Source organism: Sturnus vulgaris, chromosome W (assembly GCF_052056855.1).
Source record: "Sturnus vulgaris isolate bStuVul1 chromosome W, bStuVul1.hap1, whole genome shotgun sequence".
Taxonomy (NCBI): Eukaryota; Metazoa; Chordata; class Aves; order Passeriformes; family Sturnidae; genus Sturnus; species Sturnus vulgaris.
The window spans coordinates 44,840,053-44,863,709 of NC_142282.1; the positions used below are offsets into that span (position 1 = coordinate 44,840,053).

Here is a 23,657-nt window from a genome sequence, read left to right on the forward strand (position 1 = left end):
TCGGAAAGCAAGGATGAAACCGTATGAACTGGCTGGTTGTGACTTCACATGTATTCACCTCCCTGTTAAACTGTCTGAGGAGGGGAGGAACTCTCCTGAGAGATTGACTAAAGAGATGTTTGAGCATTTGCTCTACAGCAATGCTAGTCTCCAATTATCTCTGGACATCTATAGTGGACAAATATCAGTCCATGCCCCGTCTCACAAGCTGTTTAATGAGGAATTCCATCTCATTCCTCGTGAGGAGTCGGAGACCACTCAAAGCTCTCACAGTGTTCACGAATCCATCCGGGGCTTCCCACAAGTCGGTGATGACTTGGAGAAATCCCCAGACTCAGCATTGGGAAGCTGATGTTGAGTTTGTGGAGGGATCACCCCAGGTAGCTGAACTGGCAGCAATCGTAAGAGCCTTTGAGTTCTCAGAGCCGATCAACTTGGTAACAGTCTCAGCCTACGTAGCCGGGGTAGTGTCCAGGGGGGAGCAGGCAGTGCTCAGAGACATCGAGAATGAGCAGCTTTTCAGGTTGCTTTCCAAACTAATTTATTTGATTTCTCATAGAGAACATCCATTCTATGTGATGCATGTGAGGTCACACACAGATTTGCCAGGCGAAATTGCAGAAGGGAACCGTCAGGCAGACTCCCTTGCAACCCCAGCAGAACAAGCAACCCCAGCAGAACAAGCACACCTCCCTGACGTCTTCCAGCAGGCAAAGCTGAGCCACCAGCAGTATCATCAGAATGCACCAGGTCTGATGCATCAGTTCCAGCTAACACGGAGTCAGGCTCAAGCCATTGTGGCCACCTGTCCCAACTGTCAGCTCCAGACCATGCCATCAATGGGCATGGGGGATAACCCCCGAGGTCTTGGCAGTTGTGATGTATGGCAGACTGACATCACACACATTCCTAGTTTTGGTCGCCTCAAATATGTGCATGTAAGCATTGACACATATTCAAGTGCAGTCTATGCCTCTGTCCAGGCCGGAGAAAGGGCAATGCATACCAAACAACACCTAGTGCAAGCCTTTTCAGTGTTGAGGATCCCTAGGGAAATCAAAACGGATAAGGGCCCAGCATATGAGTCCAAGGAGTTCCTGGAATTCGTCCAGCAGTGGAGAGTGGAACATAAAACTGGCACCTCCCACTCCCCCACAGGCCAAGGTGTAGTTGAGCGAGCTAATCAGACGCTCAAGCAGGTCTTGGCTAAACAGAGCAGTTCAACTGCGTGGATGTCTCCACAGCAGAAGCTCTGCAAAGCCATGTTTACTATCAATTTCCTGAATTGTTCATTTGAGAACATGAGTCCACCTGTGGTACGTCACTTTAACAGTGGTAAACAGTTCAAGTTATCCCAACATCCTCCAGTCTTGATTAGGGACCCAGAAACCTGGGAAACCAAAGGTCCCTATGAGCTCCGTACCTGGGGACTTGGCTATGCATGCGTATCCACTCCCTCAGGCCCTCGGTGGATTCCCCAAAAGTGGGTGAAACTGTATGTCCCCAGACATCCTGCTCCAGCTGAGGGGAACGAGGAGCAAGTGGCTGTGGCTTCAAAAAGAAGACGCCGCTGAAAAAAAGGAAAGGAAATCCTCATAGAGGATGACATTCCAGCAGATAGAGACCTGTAACCGGTTTTATAACGTTTGTCTTTCCTTTTAGAGAAAAGCTTCCCTTCTCTAGGTCCTGTGATGAACCCCATCCAAGTTGTCTTCCTGTTAACACTGAACAGTTTGGCAGATTCATGGATTGTCCCTGAGCCACATCAGAACATCTGGGTGACCCTGGCACAGACACTCCAACAGGAAAACATATGTCTGTCCACTGCAGCAACAACAAACCCTATGTCTACCTGCCTGGTAGGAATCCCATTGAAGGCTGGAGAATATTCAGCCAGCTTTGAAACACAGATGCCCAATGAACTTCCCAAGTCACACATCATTTCATCACACAAAAATTATAGGCAGCAAGCTGTAATGAGTAAGAACCCCATAGAGGAGTTACTGCCAAGTTTGCCCAAAGCAGCTCAGGAACCCCAAGAATTAGAGCTGTTAGGTTCCTACCCAGCACAATATTGCATTCATTTTAGGATCTTCCCAAAACCTTCTAGCGTAAAAGAATTCCACAACATAATGCAATATTGTGAGGAATTCACTGCCAAAAGCTGGTATAATATTCTAAACCATATTGCAGCTGACACCCCAACTCATTCAACCCCCAAAAGCCTCCCTAGGGGATTGTTCTTGATTTGTGGAGATAAGGCATGGGGAGGGATCCCTTCTCAGCTCTTAGGAGGGCCATGCACCTTCGGGCGGTTGTCCCTGTTGGCACCCAACGAAACCTTAATTAGCGATTGGACGCACAAAAACAAATTGGCTAATAAAATCCAAAAGAGAAGTGCAGACAATTTGGACCCAAACTGTGATTCTGAAATTTTCCATTGGGCCAAGTCCAAAAGAATTGCTGTGTCCCTGTTTCTTCTGTGGGTTGCAGCAGCTAAAGCTCTAGGCGAATTGGGCCACGTAGAGTGTTGGGTAGTCAAACAGGCAAACTTAACATCCACCGCAATCAGCTCCCTCCTAGAAGATGAGGAAATTACCAGGCAGGCCACACTCCAAAATCGTGCTGCTATAGATTTTCTCCTACAGCTGCATGGACATGAGTGCCAGGAATTTGAAGGACTTTGCTGCATGAACCTGACCTTGAGGGCTCCTAACATCCATGCTACCCTCCGAAACATGAACAACTTGATTGGACAAGTGAAGCAAGAATCTGAAGATTGGTTCAATGAACTGTTCAAGGGCTGGGGACTCACAGGGTGGTGGACATCTATAGTTAAAACAATTATGTTAATTTTTATTATTCTTTTCCTCGTAGTAATGGCGTTCAGCATCCTATGTCACTTGGTTTTCAAAGCTATTAATGGTCTCATTCCTTCTACCTCAGTAGTCAATCACATAGAAATGAAAAACCTAGAACAATCTAACTCTCCCACCAACTGCAAGTTGTGGTCAAAATCATAATTCGAATCAAGATGAACCTAATATCCTTCTTTCAATTTTGTTAAACAAAAAACGGGGAGATGTTGCAACTCCCTAGATATATTGGAAATGGTAGATTCCGTGACCCCTGCAATGTCCTGTGGTCTGGTCCCTCTCCCCTCTGGCCATACCTAGCTGGCCGAGATCCAATTTCTTCCTGCCCCCCTTTCAGACCCTAGAAAAGACCTGTGCCCCCTGACCTCACCCTCTTTCCCTCTCTCTTTCTCCATCTTTCTCTCTTTTTCTCTCCTTTTGCTCCTGGGAGACCACAAGAAATAAATCTCTGCAAACTCTCCACGGGGAAAGAGCCTCTTTTGTTATCTTTTATTCAAGTTCATGTGGAGGATCCGTGAGGCTTCACCCTAACATCTGAGATAGTCTGGATGAAAGGGTAAAGACTCAAAGGGGCAAAGCCACACCACTCCAGTTAAAGCAATTTCTATTTCAACTCCAGTGTCCAGAAGGAAGAAAACGTGATGATCAAACAAGAGGAGATTGAAAAGAGGGATGAAGCAGTGTGGAGGGAGCAGAAAACACAGAAGAAAGTTTCCCTGCATCCTCAGAACAAGCTCCTTGGAAAATCATAGCTTAGAGATAAGAAATGGCTTGTGAAATGATGAATACAAAAGGAATTTAGCTTCCCCCCCCCCCCTTGGAAGACCCTCTTATCTATTTTCAGTATTAGTGGTTCATTCTCTTTTACTATCCATAGGCCAGCTTTGAATGTAAAATCCCTCAGGGATTGGTCAGAAAGTAGAATTCCCTTGGTAATTGGTGCAAATTGTAAAACCCTCAAAAGATATAAAAACCCCTGTAAAACAATAGCCCTTGGTATATACTAGATAGGATGCCTTCACAGAATAAACTATGGATTTGTGCCTTTCTGCATATGCTGGTCTCTTTTCCCCGCTGGTCTGAGAGCTCACCGAGAGCCAAAATTCCATCTGGGCAAGGCTCGGGAATTTGCTCCGTGGCTGAGGGCTGCAAAAGCAGCCTCAGTGATCTCAAAGGGACCCTGAACCCCACCAGTGACAAAGCAGAGGATCTTACTCTAGGAGACCCTCTGGTTCTAATAAAACTAGGGAACAAAGGAAAAAAAAAAAGTTTTGATAGACACGGGACCCACATATTTGATGTTAAATAAAGCCTTAATACTAATAACAGATTATTATGTCATGGTAGAGGGGGCAACTGGCCAATCTGAAAGGGCTTATTTTTGTAGACCATTGAAATATAAACTTGGAAAACAATGGGGAATTCACAGATTTTTATATATGCCCAATGCTCCATTAGCACTTTTGAGTAGGGATCTATTGGAACCATTAGAAGCAAAAATAATATTCAAAACTGGGGAAATTAGTTTGGAGGTAAAAGATCAGCAATATGTGGAACTGCTGAGCTTAATGCTAATAACCAAAGATATTGAAGCTGAAAACGAAGAAGAAATTATTAAGAAAATAACAGATCAGGTGTTCCCTGGGGTGTGGGCCTCTGATATACCAGGGAGAGCAAAGAATGCTCTACCAGTACAAATCCGGCTTAAAGAAGGAAAACAACCACTTAGAATTAGACAATATCCCTTAAAGAAGGAAGATAGAGAAGGGATTAGTCCAGTACTTGAGAACTTTTTGCAAATAGGACTATTCAAAGAATGTCAATCTGATTTTAATACTCCTATTTTGCCCGTAAAAAAGCCCGATGGATCATACAGGTTAGTACAAGATTTAAGAGCTGTTAAGATTTATACCCAGTGGTTGCCAACCCCTACACCTTGTTAACTCATTTAACATCCAAACTAACCTGGTTTACTGTTTTAGATTTGAAGGATGCTTTCTTTTGCCTTCCTCTCCATGAAACCAGCCAGAAAATTTTTGATTTTATCATCGCCAGAATGGGAAAATCCCAAAACTCAGCTCACATGGTGTGTACTACCCCAAGGGTTCAAGAACTCCCCTATCATATTTGGAGAACAGCTGGCAAAAGATCTAGAATCCTGGGAAGCTCCATCAGGAGAAGGACAGCTGTTACAGTATGTGGACGACCTCCTGATAGCTACTAAAACTCAAGAAGCATGTATGGAGTGGACAGTAAGCCTCCTAAATTTTTTGGGTGTACAGGGGTATCGAGTATCCCAGAAGAAAGCCCAGATGGTGAGACGAACAGTTGTCTATTTGGACTTAGATTAGTGCTGGACAAAGAACCTTGGGACAAGATTGCAAGGAAACAATATGCCAGACCCCAAAACCCCGGACAGTGAAAGAACTGAGAACCTTCTTGGGCATGACAGGGTGGTGCAGACTGTGGATTTACAATTATGGGCTGTTAGTCAAACTCCTATATGCCTTGATTACGGAAGGAAGCAGAGATATCCAATGGATGAAAGAAGCAACACGAGCCTTTGACCAACTAAAGAAGGCCCTCATGTCAGCTCCAGCCCTGGGACTTCCAGATGTGAGTAAACCATTCTTTCTGTTTTCTCATGAAAAGCAGGGGATTGCTCTGGGAATACTAGCACAAGACCTGGGCCTGTACCGGAGGGCAGTCGCCTACCTCTCCAAACAGCTGGACACGACAGCCAAGGGCTGGCCAGGGTGCCTCAGAGCTGTTGCAGCAGTAGCAGTGAACATCCAAGAGGCACACAAATTCACCCTAGGCTAGAAGATGACCGTGCTAGTATCCCACACAGTGTCTGCAGTCCTGGAGGTGAAAGAAGGACATTGGCTTTCCCCACAAAGATTTCTAAAGTACCAGGTCATACTGGTAGAACAAGATGATGTTGAAATTTTGGTAACTAACATTGCGAACCCAGCTTCTTTCCTCAGCAGAAGTATGGGAGAACCAGTGATCCATGACTGCCTGGAGACCATTGAAGCCACCTACTCCAGTTGCCTGGATCTGAAGGACACCCCTCTCAAGGATGCTGAGAGTGGTTCACTGATGGGAGCAGCTACATCATCAATGGAAAAAGGCATGCTGGGTATGCAGTTACCACAAGCAGGGAAGTAATAAAGTCTGGACCATTTCCAACAAACACCTCTGCACAAAAAGCTGAAATAATCACCTTAACCCGGGCCTTAGAGATGGCTAAAGGAAAAGAAATCAACATTTATACAGACTCAAGGTATGCGTTTGGAGTGGTTCATGCACACAGAGCTATTTGGAAAAAAGAGGACTGCTGAACTCAAAAGGAAAAAATATTAAACAAGCACAAGAAATACTAAAACTATTAGATGCAGTTCAGTTACCTGAAAAAGTAACTATTATGCACATCAAGGCACACCAAAAAGTGAGCTCTGAATTGGAAGAAGGAAATGAGCTGGCGGACAGAAAGGCAAAAGAAGCAGCTAAAGGTGAGGTAATTATTAAAACAATTGAGGCAGCTTTAATTCCAGATGGGCAAATTTCTATGGAAGGTAAGCCAAGATACAATAAAAGGGACAAAAAGCTCATTAGGGAAGAAAACGGGAGTTATAACCAGGAGGGGTGGGCTGTTACAGACAGAGGAAAAGGCAGGCTTGTGATCCCCTCTTACATGTTATGGTTATTAGTGAAAAAGGAACATGAGAAAACACATTGGGGAATTGACGCTCTGTACAATTATTTGAAAGATCAAATCATGGCCAGAAACTTGCAAGGTACAGTAATTCAGGTGACTCGCCAATGTAGCCTTTGCCTCCAAACTAATCCCAAAAATATTCCTAAACCAAAGCTTGGACAAATTAGAAAAGGCTATAGACCTGGGCAGCAACAGCAAATTGATTTTTCAGAACTACCCAGTAGAGGGGGGTAGCGATACCTATTGGTATTTACAGATACCTTTTCAGGGTGGCCAGAAGCTTTCCCTACCAGAACTGCCAAAGCACAAGAGGGAACCAAAGCACTGTTATTAGTAAAAGAATTTACTAACTTTGAAGAAGGAGTGGGGAAGCAAGCCAGGCAGGAGTTGAATCTAGAATCTTCTGAATCTTACTGGACTGACAGTTTTCCCAGAACTGTTATCGAGGACCATGCCAACTTCTGGGGCACATGCATTTAAGGATTAGCAGTTCAAGCAAGGACTCTCTTCATCTTTTGAAACCAGAGGTCTTTCTTCTTCTTCCCTGGGGGGCAACAGGGGTCTTCATCTCTCCTCTGTATTCAAACTTATCATGGGATCACAGCTACTTCAACATCTGCTTACGTTAGCACGAATGCCTCTTCTCATGTCAGCAGTTGGAATATTTCATCCACCCCATAAGCATTTCATAAGTTACAGGGAAACAAGAGTGTCTGATTTATCAATCATAATCTTCTCCATAGCTTAAAAAATAATTTCAGTCCAAATTAGGGCATCTCCTGTGTAGCCGTGAAAAGGGGTATTAACCCTTTAGATAAGGTGGAAATAAAATGCACAGCTACATGGTCTTCTTTCATGATAGGAAAGAGAGACAAGTTTATTCAGAAACACACTTTCTTAAATAGCATGACTCCAAGAGCAGAAAAAAAATGATTGGTTCAGAGAGAAGACACCCCATTCCCAGGGCCTGGTCACGCACCACAACAGGTGTTCTATCTTTGCTATTAATTCCTCTCTATTTGGACCGAGTTATCATCCTGGGAGAAATTCTCCCTAGCCTTGAGCTGGACCAGCTTATCAGCATGGGAATGGACCTGAGAGGCAGGAGAAGTCCAGGCCTGAGAAAGAATTCTCAAGCTGTAATTTCCTAGCTCTCTAAATATGTGTGTCCACACTCCTGGACTTGGGTTGCAATGCACGATGTATCCAAAAGTATGTATTCTATCACCATCTGTTAAAAACCAGGTGAGGCAGTGTTCTTTATCTTTTCCACAACCCATCCTCCCTCCAGGGAGGTATCTTCTGTTAATGGGCCATTGAGTCCCACTGCATGACTGGTAAAATTACATCATCCCATTGTGAAATGCTCCACCCAGGGGGAGGAGCCAAGCATTTCCTACCTAGATAAAATCTGAGATTTGGAACATCAGAGCAGCCTTTTCCCACTGGATTCCAGAGGAAAATCGGACTTTTCCACATCATCACTGGACCTTTGGAGGAAAACTGCACCTTCTACAGGAGCACTGCTTCAACTGAACCACATCTGTCATCCAGGAGGACTGCAGCCACCATTTAATGGGACTTCTACCAACACCCTGACTGCTGCAGTATCAGGTTGCATTCTGACTCTGTCAGTGGTTTTTTGTACTACTGTATTTCATTTAATTTTCCTATTAAGTTGTGGTTTGTTTGTTTGTTATATATATATATATTTGTATACTAGTAAAGAACTGTTATTCGTATTCCCATATCTTTGCCTGAGAGTCCCTTAATTTCAAAATTATAATAATTTGGAGGAAGGGGGTTTACATCTGCCATTTCAAGGGAGTCTCCTGCCTTCCTTAGTAGACATCTGTCTTTCAAACCAAGACATCTCCTCAATCCCTCATCTTAGACCTGACTTTTCCTTTTGTGCGACCTCAATGTTTTCATGCCGTTTCTGTGCTTGTCTTCATCTCTGTCCTTTTCTTTCACTCAGGAGAGAGAAACAAAGTATCTGCAAGTCTCATCTGGGCAGTGAAAGAGTTAATATCTTGTCGAGGCCTGCAGATGGTCATGTGATCCCTGCCGGGTCGCCAACCAGTGCTATTTCAGCAACCACGCTAGGGCTGGGCCAGGATAGCAGCAGCCCAGACAGAAACAGTGATGATTACTGTAGTGGGTTTAATTCACCAATTTTAATATACTTATGTTTTGCTGTGAGATAGGATTAGGAGTAAAAGTAAGGCAGGCTTAAAAGTTAAAGGATGTAATGAAAACTTTTATTAACCACATAAAGGAATAATACAATTCAGAATAAAACCTTCAGACTACCTTTCCTCTCCTCTCCCACACTCTCTTTTCTTTCTCAACGACAACATACAGAAACACTTCAGTCAGTTACCAACTTAAGGATAGTCTTTTTCAGTTTACTTTAGGGAGAGGAGTTTCCCCTTGTCAGGCTATAGGGACTTTTCTATAAGAGAAAAAAACAGTTTTCTCGTGGTTTTACTCTTTACGAATAGCAGCCGCCCTGGAATCTGTAATTGTGAAACTCCTCCCATTTTTACAGCCTTCCTAGACTCGTGCTTATGGGCCATGATAAACTCATGGGGTATTACTTTTAAGGATGAGCTGTTCAAAAACAAAGGTTCTCCAAAAGAAAATAGTTCTCTCGTGGCTTTAATATCACAGTGAATCAGCTGCCTGGGAGAATGGAAATCTGATTATTGTATAAAAGTTCCTCCCCTTGACTTACAGCTTTCCCCAAAGTTGTTTTCAAGGGCCATGTTAACTTATGGGGTACTATTTTAAGGATAAGCCGTTCAAAACGCAAAGGTTCTCTATGTATTTCTGAGATCATCTTCATTTCTGGGAACAGAGGTCTTCTTTTCCCGTGGGGCAAAGGGTCTTCATCACTCTTCTGCGTCTCTCTTTAAGCTTCTCATCAAAACACACCTACTTCAACACCTGCTTTGTTCAGCATGAATGCCTTTGCCTATGTGTAAAATTTGAAGGCCTCAACCATCCCATACTTTTCAATGAGTTACAGGGAATAGGAGTCTGATGTATCAATCATATCTTTTCCATAACCTTGCAAGAGCATTTCAGCCCAAGAGTGAGGCATCTCTTCAATCCCTCCTATCTGGGACCTGACTTCTACTTCACTGGCCTTGGTGTCTTCAGGTTGTTTCTCTATATTTGTCTACTCTGTCCTTTTCTCTCACTCAAGAGAGAATTGAAGGTCTGCAAGTCTCATCTGTGTATTGAAAGAGTTAATATTTTGCTCAAGGCCTGCAGAGGGTCATGTGATCCCTGTCGGGTTATGGCCGGAGCTGTTTACGGTGGAGAATTTTTCAGTGGCCACGCTTGGGGGTAGGCCAGGATGTTAGCAGTCAGGCTAGAACACAGCAGCAGCATCCACAGGTCGATGGCTCCCTCTCCCCCTGCCTGGCAGTTTTTGGTGAAACTCAGCATCAGCAGCATTCTAGCCAAGCCGCGAGATGGTCTGGCTGCACTGGGAGGAGGGGGAAGCAGCCAGGATCTTAGCGGTCTATAACCTCCCCTCCCCCTTCCTAGCAATCACTGGGGCCCAGCTCGAATGGTATAGGGCCTGCCTGGCCTGGCCCAGCCTGGCCCAACCACACAGAGGGGCCAGGCCAGACTGTACTTGTATTGAGGCTGGAAGGAAAAAGGTGTTTCCCGGGGTTTGTTCGTTTTAAAATGTGTGTTCAGCTTTCTCAGTGGTTTAACAAGTTGTCAGTTCTCAAAACCAATCACTGATTGGTTTTTGTCAGACATAGAGGAAGCTCTCAGCAGCTCTTCTCAGAAAAATCACTTCTGTGGGTGGCTTCTTCCCTCCTCACTGAATGTCATATGTGCAAAACCAGCACAGGAGGGCATCTGGCTGCACTTCTCTTATCTGAGGGTTTCTCTCGGAGGGGCAGAGGTACTACGAGATTTTGGGCGGTAAAAGATGGGGCTGAGGCAGCTGCTAGCTCTCTCTCGGCTTCAAAGGAGGATTATCAGATCTGCTGCTTGGGTGTGAGAAGTGAAACCCACTCCACAGTTGAATTTTTAAAAATTGAATAAAGGACAACAGGGGACAAAATCAATAAAGCAAATGTAACAGCCCTGGGTGCATAGCCGTAGCCAGAGGCACACTGGCTAACAATAGCAACCCTTCTTATATACCCTTTCTATTGCATCAGTCAAATACATATTCATAAATGATTATGCATTTTGAAACACTTCTTTGAACTCGTTTGCATATTCCATGAACTTTTCAGCATGGCCCCTCCTCTGATCCACCTTTTTAGAGCATGTGCAGTAATCTTGGTTGTGGTTTTCAGGGTAATGTATCACCCCCCAAAATGGCCACCTGTTCTGTGGTTTTGATGCCTAGAAAGGCTGACCTGGAACAGAGACTAGACAGCGCAAAAGGAATAAAATAGGTATTTATTGAAAGGATACACTTTGGACAGTGCAAGAGCCCAGCCAGGGCTACACCTAAATCAAATCTAAGATGGATTTTAAATATTTAAATATTAATATTTACTAATAATAGGCATTTAATAACAAATAAGTATCTAACAATAGTACGCAAACAACAGCAGACAACTATATAATAGTAAATAAATATTTAACAATGGAAATGTATTTAATGGCAGTACATATTTAACAGTAAATATATAATAATAGATAAGTATTTAACTGTAATTAAATAACAATAACAATAATAACAATAAACAATAATGAACAGTAATAAATATCTAACAGTAGTAGTGTTTTTTACAGTCGGGTATTACGCAAAGAAGAATAATGATTATTATGAATAGTTCTTTAGGCACAGAAGAAGAATTATTTAAAGCATGTTTTCTTCTGCATCAGTCTCTGTTTTTACAGTTGTTTCGAGAGCAGAAGCTTTCTTTACTCTGGAGTAGTGAATATGGCTTGTAGAGGCTTGTAGAGGATCACTCTTACCACTTCACATAGACTCGGTTTCTAGGCTGGAAGGGATGTGCAGGTGTATCCAGTCATATAGGTCTGGATAGCACGATGTAATTCTGGAGCTTTTGCAAAGTGGAACCTAAAGCCACCGGATATCTTTATAAATTAAGTTTCCCTTTTATGTGAATTTCACCTGGAATATGTGGAATTTGATATGGTCTGCCATACAGTATTTTATAGGGACTAATGTTATCTCTCCATCTCAGTTGTATGCGGATTCTTAGTAAAGCTATAGGTAAGGCCTGAACCCATGTCATGGATGTTTCCTGACAAATTTTGCCAATTTGTGTTCTGAGCGTTCCATTTATACGTTTAACTTTACTATTTGCTTGGGGTCTATAAGGTGTATGCAGATCTTAAGTAATTCCCAAAATCTGGCTAACTTCTTTAACTACTGTTGCAACAAAGTGCAGTCTTTTATCTGATTATTTTTCTAAGGGAACTTCGAAATTATATGATTGAGTAAAACTTTCACTACCTCCTTGGGTGTGTTAGTGCGACAGGGGTAAGTTTTCAGCTATTTATTGAAGGTGTCAACTAATACCAGTATGTACCAGTATCCCTCTTTGCATGGTAACTCTGCAAAATTTAATTGCCAGTAATCTCCAGGAAGATCTTCTGCTTTTGTTACTCTTAAAACAACTTTTTTTCTCATTTCAGGGTTGTTTTTACAGCAGATTTCACATTTGCTCACTATTGATTGTACAGTGTTTGTAATTTCTTTTCTTATTACTACTTTTTTAGACATTTCAGAAGATTTTCAACCTCAAAATGTGTGTTTTCATGTTCTTTCTGAGTCAGTTTTTGAAGGATCACAGGTGGGACTACAACCTGATTTGCTGGTGTAACAGCTTATCCACTTTTTGTGATTTTAGCTTTAAGAAACTTAATTAGTTTGTGGTCTGCTTGGTCATATTTTGGGGTGAACTTTGACAAATTAATTTTTTTAATGGAATTACTGCGAGAATACTTTTTTTTTGCAGTTCTTTTTGTTGTTTTATTAGCAAAATGATTTTCCAGTTTTGGAGTGGTTTTTCCTCTGATGACATTTACAGTGTATGATAGCTACTTTAGTGGGTTTTTTAATGTTCTCTAAGAGGGTGAGTATTTGCTCGGCATGTTTAATTTGATTACCTTGAGCGTTTAGAAGTTCTCTTTCTTTCTAAATGCATATTTAGAGTCAGTCCATATATTTACCTTTTTTCTTTCACTCAGGTCTAGGGCTCTCGTCAGTGCAATCAGTTTAGCTTTTTGTGATGACATCTGCTGGCAGGGCCTTTGCCTCGATCACCTTGTCTTGAGTGGTTACTGCATAACCTGTTATCTTTTTACCATTTTTATGAAGCTGCTTTTATCTGTAAAAAGCTCTCAATCTGGATTTTCTAGGGGCACGTCTTTTAGGTCTGGTCAACTGGATCGGGATTAAATGTGCGAGACAGTACTTCTTTTTTTGACTCAGATGTTTATTAGTTCTTATCTATATTACAGTCTCACAAACTGTGAGTTCTACAGCACTTCAAGCTAACAAACTAAAAATGGAACTCTATCTCTCTCTCTACAAGGCCTTTTAAGGGTAAACTGCCCAATTATGAAAGGCCACCTAAATTATTTTTACTTTTAATCCAATAACCAACCACCCATGGCCCACAATGTGGACTTTTTTACCCAAGCACACAAGATCACCTAGACCCATGAAGAAGAAGGTGAAAAAGAAGGAAAAACTTCCACCCTAAAACCTCCATCTTGCTTTATATATATTACTATATTCTGAAACCTTAAACTCTAAATTTTCCACCATGTGATATTACACACTTCTATTCAAACTACACACCCATGATCCCAGTTCTATCATTCAATTTTGGAAGCCTTCTCCACAGCCTCAGGTCAAATGCAGTGTTTTCCTGAGGATCAGTGTCTGTCAGCACAGAAAGTCTAAAATTCTCAGTGACCATGGTTCCAACAGGAATAGACTTTTTAAATTGTCTGTAGGCAGTTATGCTTAGGCATACCATCAATTAAGGTGGAGTACAGAAACATGGCAGGGTTAACAACAGAAGTTGTTTTCAAGGTAACATTATCTTTCTCTAATAACAGTGCTTGATATTTAAGCATATAGTTACCAGACATTCAATGTCCCCTTTTTTGTTCAAGTACAGCTGTTACTGCATGGGGTACATACACTACAATGTGTTGCCCAAGGGTGAGTTTTTGCCTTCCTGGATCAAGATGACAGTGGCCACCATGGTCTTCAGGTACCCTGGCTAGCCCTGGGAAACATTGTCTAGCTGTTTGGAAAAGTAGGCTACAGCCTTCTGTTGGTTTCTGAGGCGCTGTGCTAGTACCCCCAAAGCCAAATTCAGTCTTTCATATGTAAAAAGTTTAAAAGGCTTAGTCAAGTCTGGCAGTCCCAGTGCCGGAGTTGACATCAGTGAGTGTTTTAGCTGTTTAAAAGCTGCTCTATTGTGTTCAGTCTATGTAATAATTTTTTTCTCGGCTGCTTTTAATGCTCTATATGGGGGTTTTACTAGCAGTCTATAATTTGCTAGCTACAAATGGCACTAATTTACTATTCACAGGAAGGCTTGCATTTCTCTCCCTGTATGGGGCTCTGGGAGTTGACAGATGGCTTCTTTTCATTCCTTGTTGAGCTGTCGGTGTCTACAGAAGATTTCAAGCCTCAAGCCAGGGAAATGGAAGAATGGTATCTGTTGAGAAGGTCCCCCCAGAGAGTGAGAACTAGCTCGTCCTCCGAAGGAACCAGAAGAGCCCTCATAGCTAGAAAAAACCGAACCAGAGGAAGGGGAGAGAGACAGGATCTCACCCACGTTCATTCCTCACGTCATGGGTCACCAGATGTCGGTCTGTTATGACGCACACAGAAAAAGAGAGCAGACACGCACTTCACACCAGGTTAGGTGAACAGGAAAAGACAACTTTATTTACATGAGATGTCTATTTATAGACATCTAACAATGATCCTGGATTGGACAATGCTAGAAGAATTTCTGACTCCAATTGACTTGTTACTATGTCAATTTCTCTTCCTCCAAAGAGGAATGCAAACAACCTCTGTTTATCAGAAGAGAGTGTGAGAAAGTATAAAATAATATTTCAAGATCAGAAGGCAAATACTCAGAGGCAACAAGAGTGTCCACCCCTTTAAATTGTCTTAAACAAAGACAAATTTGGCACCCAATAGGGGCCACAATAGAGAAAGTGAAAAATAACAATTTTGACCGAAACATTTGTGTATTGGGTGCAAAACTCACTGGTCACCAGGCTACTCAGTCTAATCATGGGGGTGTGACACCTAAACTTGACTCTTATTTGGATCAAGGACACAAACCAAGACTGCGTTGTTGATAACACTCAGTGATATCAGTTAATGTAGAGATAACAACAGAGGCAATGGGATTATTTGGGATGTATATTTCTTGCTGTTTACCTGTCCTGGTCTCAGATGCAACTTCTGGGGGTTTAGTAATAATCGCCCTGAGCCTGTTGGGGCAACAGTAGGGAAAGATTTTTCCCAGTCTTTAACCTCCTTCTCCCACTTCAGGTCTGACACAACCTTCTGAGAATGTTCATTTCCCTCTGGATGTTAAAGACACCATTTTTTGTTGTTAATTCTTTTATGTTGCCTCCATTTGGTCTACAACAGATTTAGAATCAGGGCTGAGATTTCCAGGGAGGTTACTCAGGGATCTGCCCCAGTGGTGGAAAATCCCGAGTGGCATGGGATGTGAGAGTGTTACCAAAAATTCAGAAAATTCAGTAAAATAAATACTCCTTAACACCAATGAAACATTAGGAAGTAAGCATTCTTTATGCAGTCAGATACACAAGGGGATAGCTCCTCCTAAAGTCGTACATGATGAGTACAGGAAAGTTTCTGTTTATATACTGTATTTTACATACATTTTCATTAATTGTCCCAGAATAAACATACATATGATAACCATTTCCCTGAAATCATTAACATATTTCCCCTCCTCTTTATGCATGCATTCTTCTGTCCTGGGGAGTCTCTCTGGTGGTCCCCAGTGGTTGTGGACCCCAATGTTAGAGCCGACTGGGTCAAGTTGGCAAGGCACTGGGGCTGGCGAATTTCCACTTCTCCTTCTTACACACTGGACATTGTGCAGTTCCATAGGCCAGTGGTTTTTGGAGAACAAGCATTGTGTTAGCTCACCAGGTGTAGGCCATTTATCATCTGGTAACATCTCCCCCTTTGAGGCTTGTGAAGCTTGTCTTCTTTTCAAGCCTCCATAAGCCTCTTTTTACTTTTTTATTAGCATCATATAAGTTCCTCACATTGTATTAGCAATCATGGTTTTTATGCAACTTAAAAGAAGTATCATAATCACAATTATTAGTATGATCACAATTATACTTCGCAGAAGTAAGACCAACCAACCAGTCAGAGAAAATCCAAATCCTTTAAATACTTTATTTAACCAGTTACTTTTTAATCCTGCCCCTAATTCTCTGTTAGATGTAGCAACTGACTTTATCCTCTCCTATCTGATCATCCAATTTAGCATTCACATTCGGAATGTGCACACAAGAAGTATTGTTCAAATTCATGTAACTGTATACTCCATGTTCATGTAATCTGTTTTGTAAGGTCCTACATGTGTTCCCAATTTTTTGTCAAATTACTGACTAAAGCTCCCTACTGAACTGGATCTTCTGCAGAGGTTGGGGTTGAGAAGCAAACTGTTACAGAGGTTATATTCGGTAATCTGCCAAAATCATGCACTAACTTTAAGATCACATTCCCCTTCCCAGAAGTTAAGAACATAGCTTCTATTATTGCCACTAGTGGGGTTTCGGGGTCCCTTTGGGATCCCTGAGACTGCTTCTGCAGCCCTCAGTGACGGAGCATGTTCCCGAGCCTTGCCCAGATAGAATTTTGGCTCGTGGTGTTTTACAGGGGTTTTTATATCTTTTGAGGGTTTTACAATTTGCACCAATTACCAAGGGAATTCTACTTTCTGACCAATCCCTGAGGGATTTTGCATTCAAAGCTGGTCTATGGATACTAAAAGAAAATGAACCACTAATACTGAAGATAGATAAGAGGGTCTTCCAAGGGGGGGAAGCTAAATGCCTTTTGTATTTCTCATTTCACAAGCCATTTCTTATCTCTAAGCTATGATTTTCCAAGGAGCTTGTTCTGAGGATGCAAGGAAACTTTCTTCTGTGTTTTCTGCTCCCTCCACATATTATTATTATAAATATACAATTATTTATCTTCATCTAGCCCAAAATGAACAATAGTCCCCTAGAAAATAATATCTTATATCTAAAACAATAGGATTTACATATATATCTATAAACTCCAGTTAGTCTTGTTCCTGCTGTATTTAATGTGTGGCTGTTGGCTTTGCTCGCATGTGATGAACTCAGGGTTCAATTCCTTATACTCTGAGTGCAGTATAGGTTACCAGGAGGACTTGATACGGTCCCTTCCACTTCTCCTGGACTGATCTACAATTCCAGGTTCTGATGCACATTGTCTCCTGGTCAGAAAGGCAAGTCTAGTCATAATGATCTGTCGATAACGATGTGCCTTTTAAGACTTAAAAGAGTTGGTCCCAGTTCTATTAAATATTAATTTCAGCAACACTTTTGAGACTTCCCTTGCCTTGTTGGTGTGACATGGGAAAGTGTCTAGCCATCCAGAAAAAGGATCTACCAAAACCAAAATGTACAAGTCTCCATTCTGCCTTGGCAGTTTTGCAAAATCAATTTGCCAGTAATCACCTGGTGAATTCCCCTGTTTTACTATCCCTGGAGGTGGTCTTCTTCCTTTCTTGGGATTATTTTGCAAAAAAGTACATTTTTCAACAACTGATCTATTAATTTTGTCATCTTTGGGCTCGCTGTATTCCTTTATATACTAGTTACTATATTCTCTATTTCCTAATGTGTTTCCTGATGTTTTAGTTCCATTATCTTATACATTAATTGTGGAGGTAAAGTTACCTGCCCACAGGAGGTTTCCAATCATCTTTTAATGATGGGGCTAACTGCATGTCCTGATTATTATAATTTGGTTTGTGTTCCAGGACATTCAACTTTTTGTTAGATATTACTGCAAGGATATGTTTTTCAGCAAACTCTTTTGCTGTTTTGTCAGCTAATTGATTCCCTGTATTTACTGGTGTGTTGGTTTGAAAGTAAAACCAATGCGAGACTCCAAGTCAGTAATACAATTTAATAGGAGAAAAGAGAAAAAATAAAATACATGCAATAATATAAAAGAAACAACCACCGACACAGTCAGAAATACAACCTGACACCCTGTCAGTCAGGGTGTTAGTAGCAGTCCGTATAAATGGTGGCTGCAGTCCTCCTGGATGACAGATGTGGTTCCGTTGAAGCAGTGCTCCTGTAGAAGGTGCACTTTTCCTCCAAAGATCCAGCGATGATGTGGAAATGGTCCGACTTTCCTCTGGGATCCAGTGGAAAGGTCTACCTTCGCGTCGCAAACCCCAGTTTTTTTATCTAGGTAGGAAAGGCTTGGCTCCTGCCCCTGGCTGGGGCATCTCCCAATGGGATGATGTAATCTTATCAGTCATACAATAGGACTTAATGGCCCATTAACAGAATATATCTTCTGGAGGAATGATGAGTTGTGAAAAGATAACGATGATCATCCCCCGATCTTATCAGATGGCACATCAGCAGAGGATATCTCCCACAGAGATAAGAATCACCACCCCTCCTACATTTTAACAGATGGTGATAGAATAGACATTTTTGCATTGTACCCCAGGACAACTGGGAATTATCCAAACTGATAGGCCTAACAAGGGTATCACAGACATTTCTTTTGGCTTTTGCACACTGTAGTAGTTGACTAATTTCTTCTTTGTGCTTAATAGGAGACCTCTGTGCCCATAACAATTGCCTTTTCTTCCATATGGCTCCTCTAGTGTGTATTATTCAAAAAGCATATTTTAAATCAGTCTATATGTTTACCCCTTTTTCTTCAGTGATTTCTAGCACTCGGTGTAAGGCCATTCATTCTGGTTTTTGTGCTGATGTGTTAAAAGGTAAAGCCTGGGCTTCTACTACCTGAGTCGAGGTTCCCACTGCATACCCAGCTGCCCATAACATGCTGCTCCCACCGGTGTGCAGGTCCAGTTCTGGGTCCTGGATGGGATCGCTCAAGATCCGGTCTGCCAGAACACACTTGTTCAATGGTTACCAGGCAGTCATGGCACAAAGGTGTCTAGGCTTCTGAAGCCTGGAGAAGGCCAGGTTTAAAGTAGTCATTATCTTAAATTCAACATTTTCCTGCTCCAATAGAGCAACCTGGTATTTCAGTATCCTGCTGGCAATATCCAATGTCCTCCTTTTTGTTCCAAACCACCTATTACCATGTGGGGCACATATCAGCTTTTGTGCTTTTCTGCAGCTACCACTGCTCTCAGGTATCCAGGTCATCCTTTACTCTCATTGTCCAATTGTTTGGACAGGCTGCTTCCATGACCCCAAATGCTCTGCCACTACCACTAGTGCCAGGTGCATCCTTTCATGCACAAACTCAAATGGTTTGGTTTAAGTGTGGGAGTCCCAGTGCAGGGGTTGGCATCAAGGTTCTTTTAGGGCTTTCTAGGCTCTCTGATTCTCAGGAGTCCATACCAAGTATTTTTGGTGCATGACCATACAAGGGTTTTGCAAGTACCTCCAGTTGGCAATCCATAACTGACACCATCTAGCCATACCTAAGAAGGCTTGTAGTCCTTGGCTCTGGAGTCTGGCAAATGGCTTCTTTTCAGCTGCTTCCCAAGCATTTTTTTCCCTGCAAGATCTCAAAACTGAAATATATTACTGCTTCTTGGGCTATTTGTGCCCTTTTTTATGACACCCGGTATCTAGATTGTCCCAAGAAATTTAACACTTATAGCAGCATCAAGGCACTTACTTTCAGTCTTGATTGTTGTAAAATTTGTCTCAGTTTAGAGACAAATTTGGGAGAAAACACTCTGGAATGAATGTTTCCTCTAAAGAGAAGGGCTTCAGTAATCCCTTTTGCTAATAAGAGAAATGAATACCAGTGGGTGAAAGTGAAAAAAAACATAGTTTATTAACAAAGCAAGGTGCCTGCAAGGCACAGAAAAAGATTGAATAAATGCTAGGTATTTAACTTTCTAAATCTTACTCCCCCATCCACCCCATCCACCCCTTCCCCCCCCGCCCCCAGCAGAACAAAAAAACTCAAAATGCCTGGGGAAGAAATAAAGGGGCTGGCTGACCATGTGGCCAGGAAAGCAAAAATGGTGGCTGGCCCCTTTGCTTCAGGAAGGGAAAAAAGGAGTTCATGCAGCAGCTCAGGCAAAACAGATGGGAACCTGTTGAACTTCTGGTGCTGGTCTCCTCCTCACAGCTGATGAAACTGGTGGATTTTGGTGTCCTTTCTCCTGTTGGTTCAGCTTTTCTGAGGTTTCGGGCTTGGATCGGCCCTCGCCAATTCCCCACAGGTCCTGGATTGACCACCTCAATGACCATCCGACTTTGGACCAAAACCAAGCCGAACAGTTCAAGAGAAAACAAAACAGAAGGCACCAAAAGGATTTGCTGATGCAGCTTCCAGGCCAGGGGAAGGAAAAAAGGAAACTTCTGGCTTAAGCTAGCAAAAAACTAATCTAGCGAAAGTAACAATGTAATGTCTGATTTGCACTGCAGCCAGCATGCTCCTGAGAGAGTCTTTGAATAAAGCCCTTTCAGGAGCTCCAAGGCTTCTACCCCCCCCCCCCCCCCCCCCCCCTTTATTCACCTTAAAGCTACAGCAGCCATTTCTGGGCATAAAGCAGATGATTAGGGAATAGAGTATCATCAAAAAATCACCCCGAGACAAAGTCTGTTAAGATTTTTTTTTTAATATTTGTTTTTTTTAACTGATTGTCAAATATAATGGGGCTCTCTTGAAGCCCCGGGGTAGAACACTCCATGTTAGCTGCACCTTCCACCCAGTGTTTGGATTCCCCCACTCAAAAGCAAACAATTTCTAACTATTTGAGTCAAGAGGTATATTGTGGTTTAAGAGACAGATGTCTGCTCAGGAAGGTGAGAACCTTCCTGGAAAATAAAATCTCACCCCCTTCCCTCCAGATTATTATAACTTTGAAATTACGGGGCTTTCAGGCAAAGATATGGGAAAAGAAATAACAGTTCTTTACTTGAATATATATAACAAGAAAAACAAACAACAACAGCAGCAACAACAAACAAAACAGAAACCCAACAACAGCCTTCTGTTGCCCATCAAGAAGTCCTCCCTCTGGTGTAGTTGTGACCACAAGTGACAGGGGTACTGGTGGGCCCCAGAGAGGCAGGGCAACTGCAATTGCGATATCCCTGAGCAGTGACAATTCCAGTCACAAAAAATGGCTATGGCATACAAACCATCTGCAAGACAAATTATTATAGAAAAAGGCATCCTTAAGATCCATTATAATGAACCATTTGTATTCCTCTTTCAGTACTGTCAAGAGTGGATAAAGATTAACTACTGGATAAATATCAGGTACTTTTTATTAATCGCCTTTAAATCTTGTACTAATATATAACTGTTAATATCAGTATGTTATATTCTGATTCATACTTTTTCAATAACCCATATTAAAAAAAAATTCTATAAGCTTCTCCAACTTTTTTCCTTGCCTCCCACTTAATAGGACATTGTGTTTGCTTTAATGGTCTGGCTTCAGGTTTAAGAGTAATCCTCACTGGTTTGGCCACCTTTGATCATCCAGGCATCTCAGTTGCCCATATCAGTAGGGTTACAGCATTCTCTGCCTCCTCTGGGATTTCTTCCAACTCTTCTGATTCCTGTAACATAAAATCTTTGCCTCTATGCCTTTTGATTCTGGTGTTTGAATTTCTATTTCCCCATCCTGGAAAGTTATTTCAATATCCAATTTTCCCAATAAATGTCTCCTCAACAATGTGATTGGGCATTCAGGCACATACAAATTGGTGTTTCCCCTACTGTTTTCTTAATTTAAGTAGTAATAGTTGTAAAAAAGACCTGTTCTCTTTCCTCCCTGTCTCATCCACAAAACTTAAAGGTTCTGAGCTGTTTTCCTCTGCAAGTATTCAGTGCTGAATAACTTGTTCCTGTATCCATTTTTAAAAATTTGCCTTTTAATTTCCCAGTGATAATGTAACCAGAGGCTCAGCTGAGGATGATTCCCGTGGTCCCCTTCAGGGCAATTCTTCATCTTCATTTAAGGTCTTGAGCTTGATGGCTTGAAGAGTTGGATTTAGTTTTTCTGTCTGATTTCCCCTGGCTTGGGGACACTCCCTTTTCCAATGTTCCCTTTCTTTATAAATTGTCAAATGCATTTCAGCCACCAATCATCACAACACAAACTGCCAGATATACTTCAGACACTAATTAATACAAATTACCAAAGTATACTTTAGCCACCAATTATTATAATATTCAACCAATTGTTTCCAATTGATGGGGATACTGAGTCCTAATTGTAGTTTCAAATACTTTAGCAACTCTATCCAGATCTTCCCTATAAATTACTCTCACCTTTCTCCATGACATTAAATCCACTATTAAAAATGGGGTTTTTACTGTTACTGGACCACGATTCCCAACCACCTGCTGAAGGGGAGCCATCAGAACTTCCCCAACATCTCCCCCAGCATCTCCTTGCTGCCTTCTAGTGCATCCTGCAATCGAATGAAAATCCCCTGATCTCCTAAAATGTTCTCTCTGTTCCAGTCCACTTTCCCACAACCTACTCATACATCTAAACATATTTCCCAGTGATTAATCATTCACCCCTCCATTTGCTGCAGAGCAACCATCAGCTCTAAATCCTCCTCCTCTTCTCACCTGCACTTTAACCACCTCTGTCATATGCTGCATGCAGAACATCTCTTCAACACTTTGCTTTGCTTTTCTTTTTCAAGTGCTAAAATTAATGGATCTTGCGGGGTCCTCCTGCATTCCTTTTGCCACTCTGGATGATTTCTTATGGTGAAAACCAAGTCAGCATGAGGAACTTCATCTCACTTATTTTCCCTTTGTGCTGATTTTGTATTAATTGAGCTCTGGTGACAAGGGAATGAGCCCAGCCAAGGAAGTGATGTTCTCAGAGAAGCTGCTAAACAGCTTCCTTTATTCTTGGCAAAACCAATTGCTGGCTGGCTTTGAAAATAGGCATGCTAATAAGTGAGACAGGGAATTGAAGAGTAAGGAATAGTTAATAAAAATTAGCTAACCAAGACAATGAGGAATGCCTGACATTTACTGTGCTTGCAAAAATTGGGAGGAGAGGCAGACCGCTTTGTGATAAAATGAGCCAGAACTTGCAAACAGGGTGAGGGGTGCAAGGCTACCAGTGATAAGTGATAAATCCAAAAGCTTAAACTAGAAAGAACTAATCTCAGGGTCTGGAATGTGCCCAAAAGGCTAAAATACATGCTCCAGAGACAAAATTGAAAAGTTCAAGTACAATGAAGAGTTTGGAAGCCTTCATCAGAGACCCCTGAATTGGGGAGATGCAAGCACAAAAAGACTTTTTGTTCTTTTTAATACGAAGCGAGGGAAGGCAGTACTAGGTGGGGCTAGGACATGAATATATATTAGGCATATTGTGTAATCCTAGGCTTTTAGGGAACAAATAGAGCAGTAGTTTGAAGTTTTGGTGTGCATGCCTTGGGAGGAGCTATCCCCCATATACCTCGGTGCTGATTAAATGCATACCTACTTTATAACTCGCATTTCTCACAAGTTATAGAGTCTTATCCGCATATCATAAGCCAATGAAAGAGAAGAACGTGCCTCTGTGAGATTCACATTTTAAGGTAAAAAACCTGGGAATCTCTTTTTCTTCCTCCTGAGTACAAGTAACAGGCTGGCCCGGCCCCCTGCGTGGCTGGGCTGGGCCGGACAGCCTCTGCCATGGGGCCGGGCCCCTTCCTGGAGAGCCTACCGGGCTCCGTCCCAGCAGGGCCAGACCCTGCTCTGATGCAGCGCTGACCAAGTCATATCCCCCTCCCCCCAGCGCAGCCAGACTAGCCTGCAACTCGGC

The 23,657-nt window shown here is 42.2% G+C and overlaps 1 protein-coding gene across 1 annotated transcript; it reads left to right on the forward strand.

Moving 5' to 3' along the window:
• Positions 1-1,394: 1,394 nt before the first annotated feature.
• Positions 1,395-3,346, forward strand: LOC148220228 (uncharacterized). Its single transcript, XM_088155627.1, has one exon. It carries the CDS (start codon positions 1,692-1,694, stop codon positions 3,021-3,023), a length of 1,332 nt encoding a protein of 443 aa, XP_088011753.1. The 5' UTR covers positions 1,395-1,691; the 3' UTR covers positions 3,024-3,346.
• Positions 3,347-23,657: the final 20,311 nt, after the last annotated feature.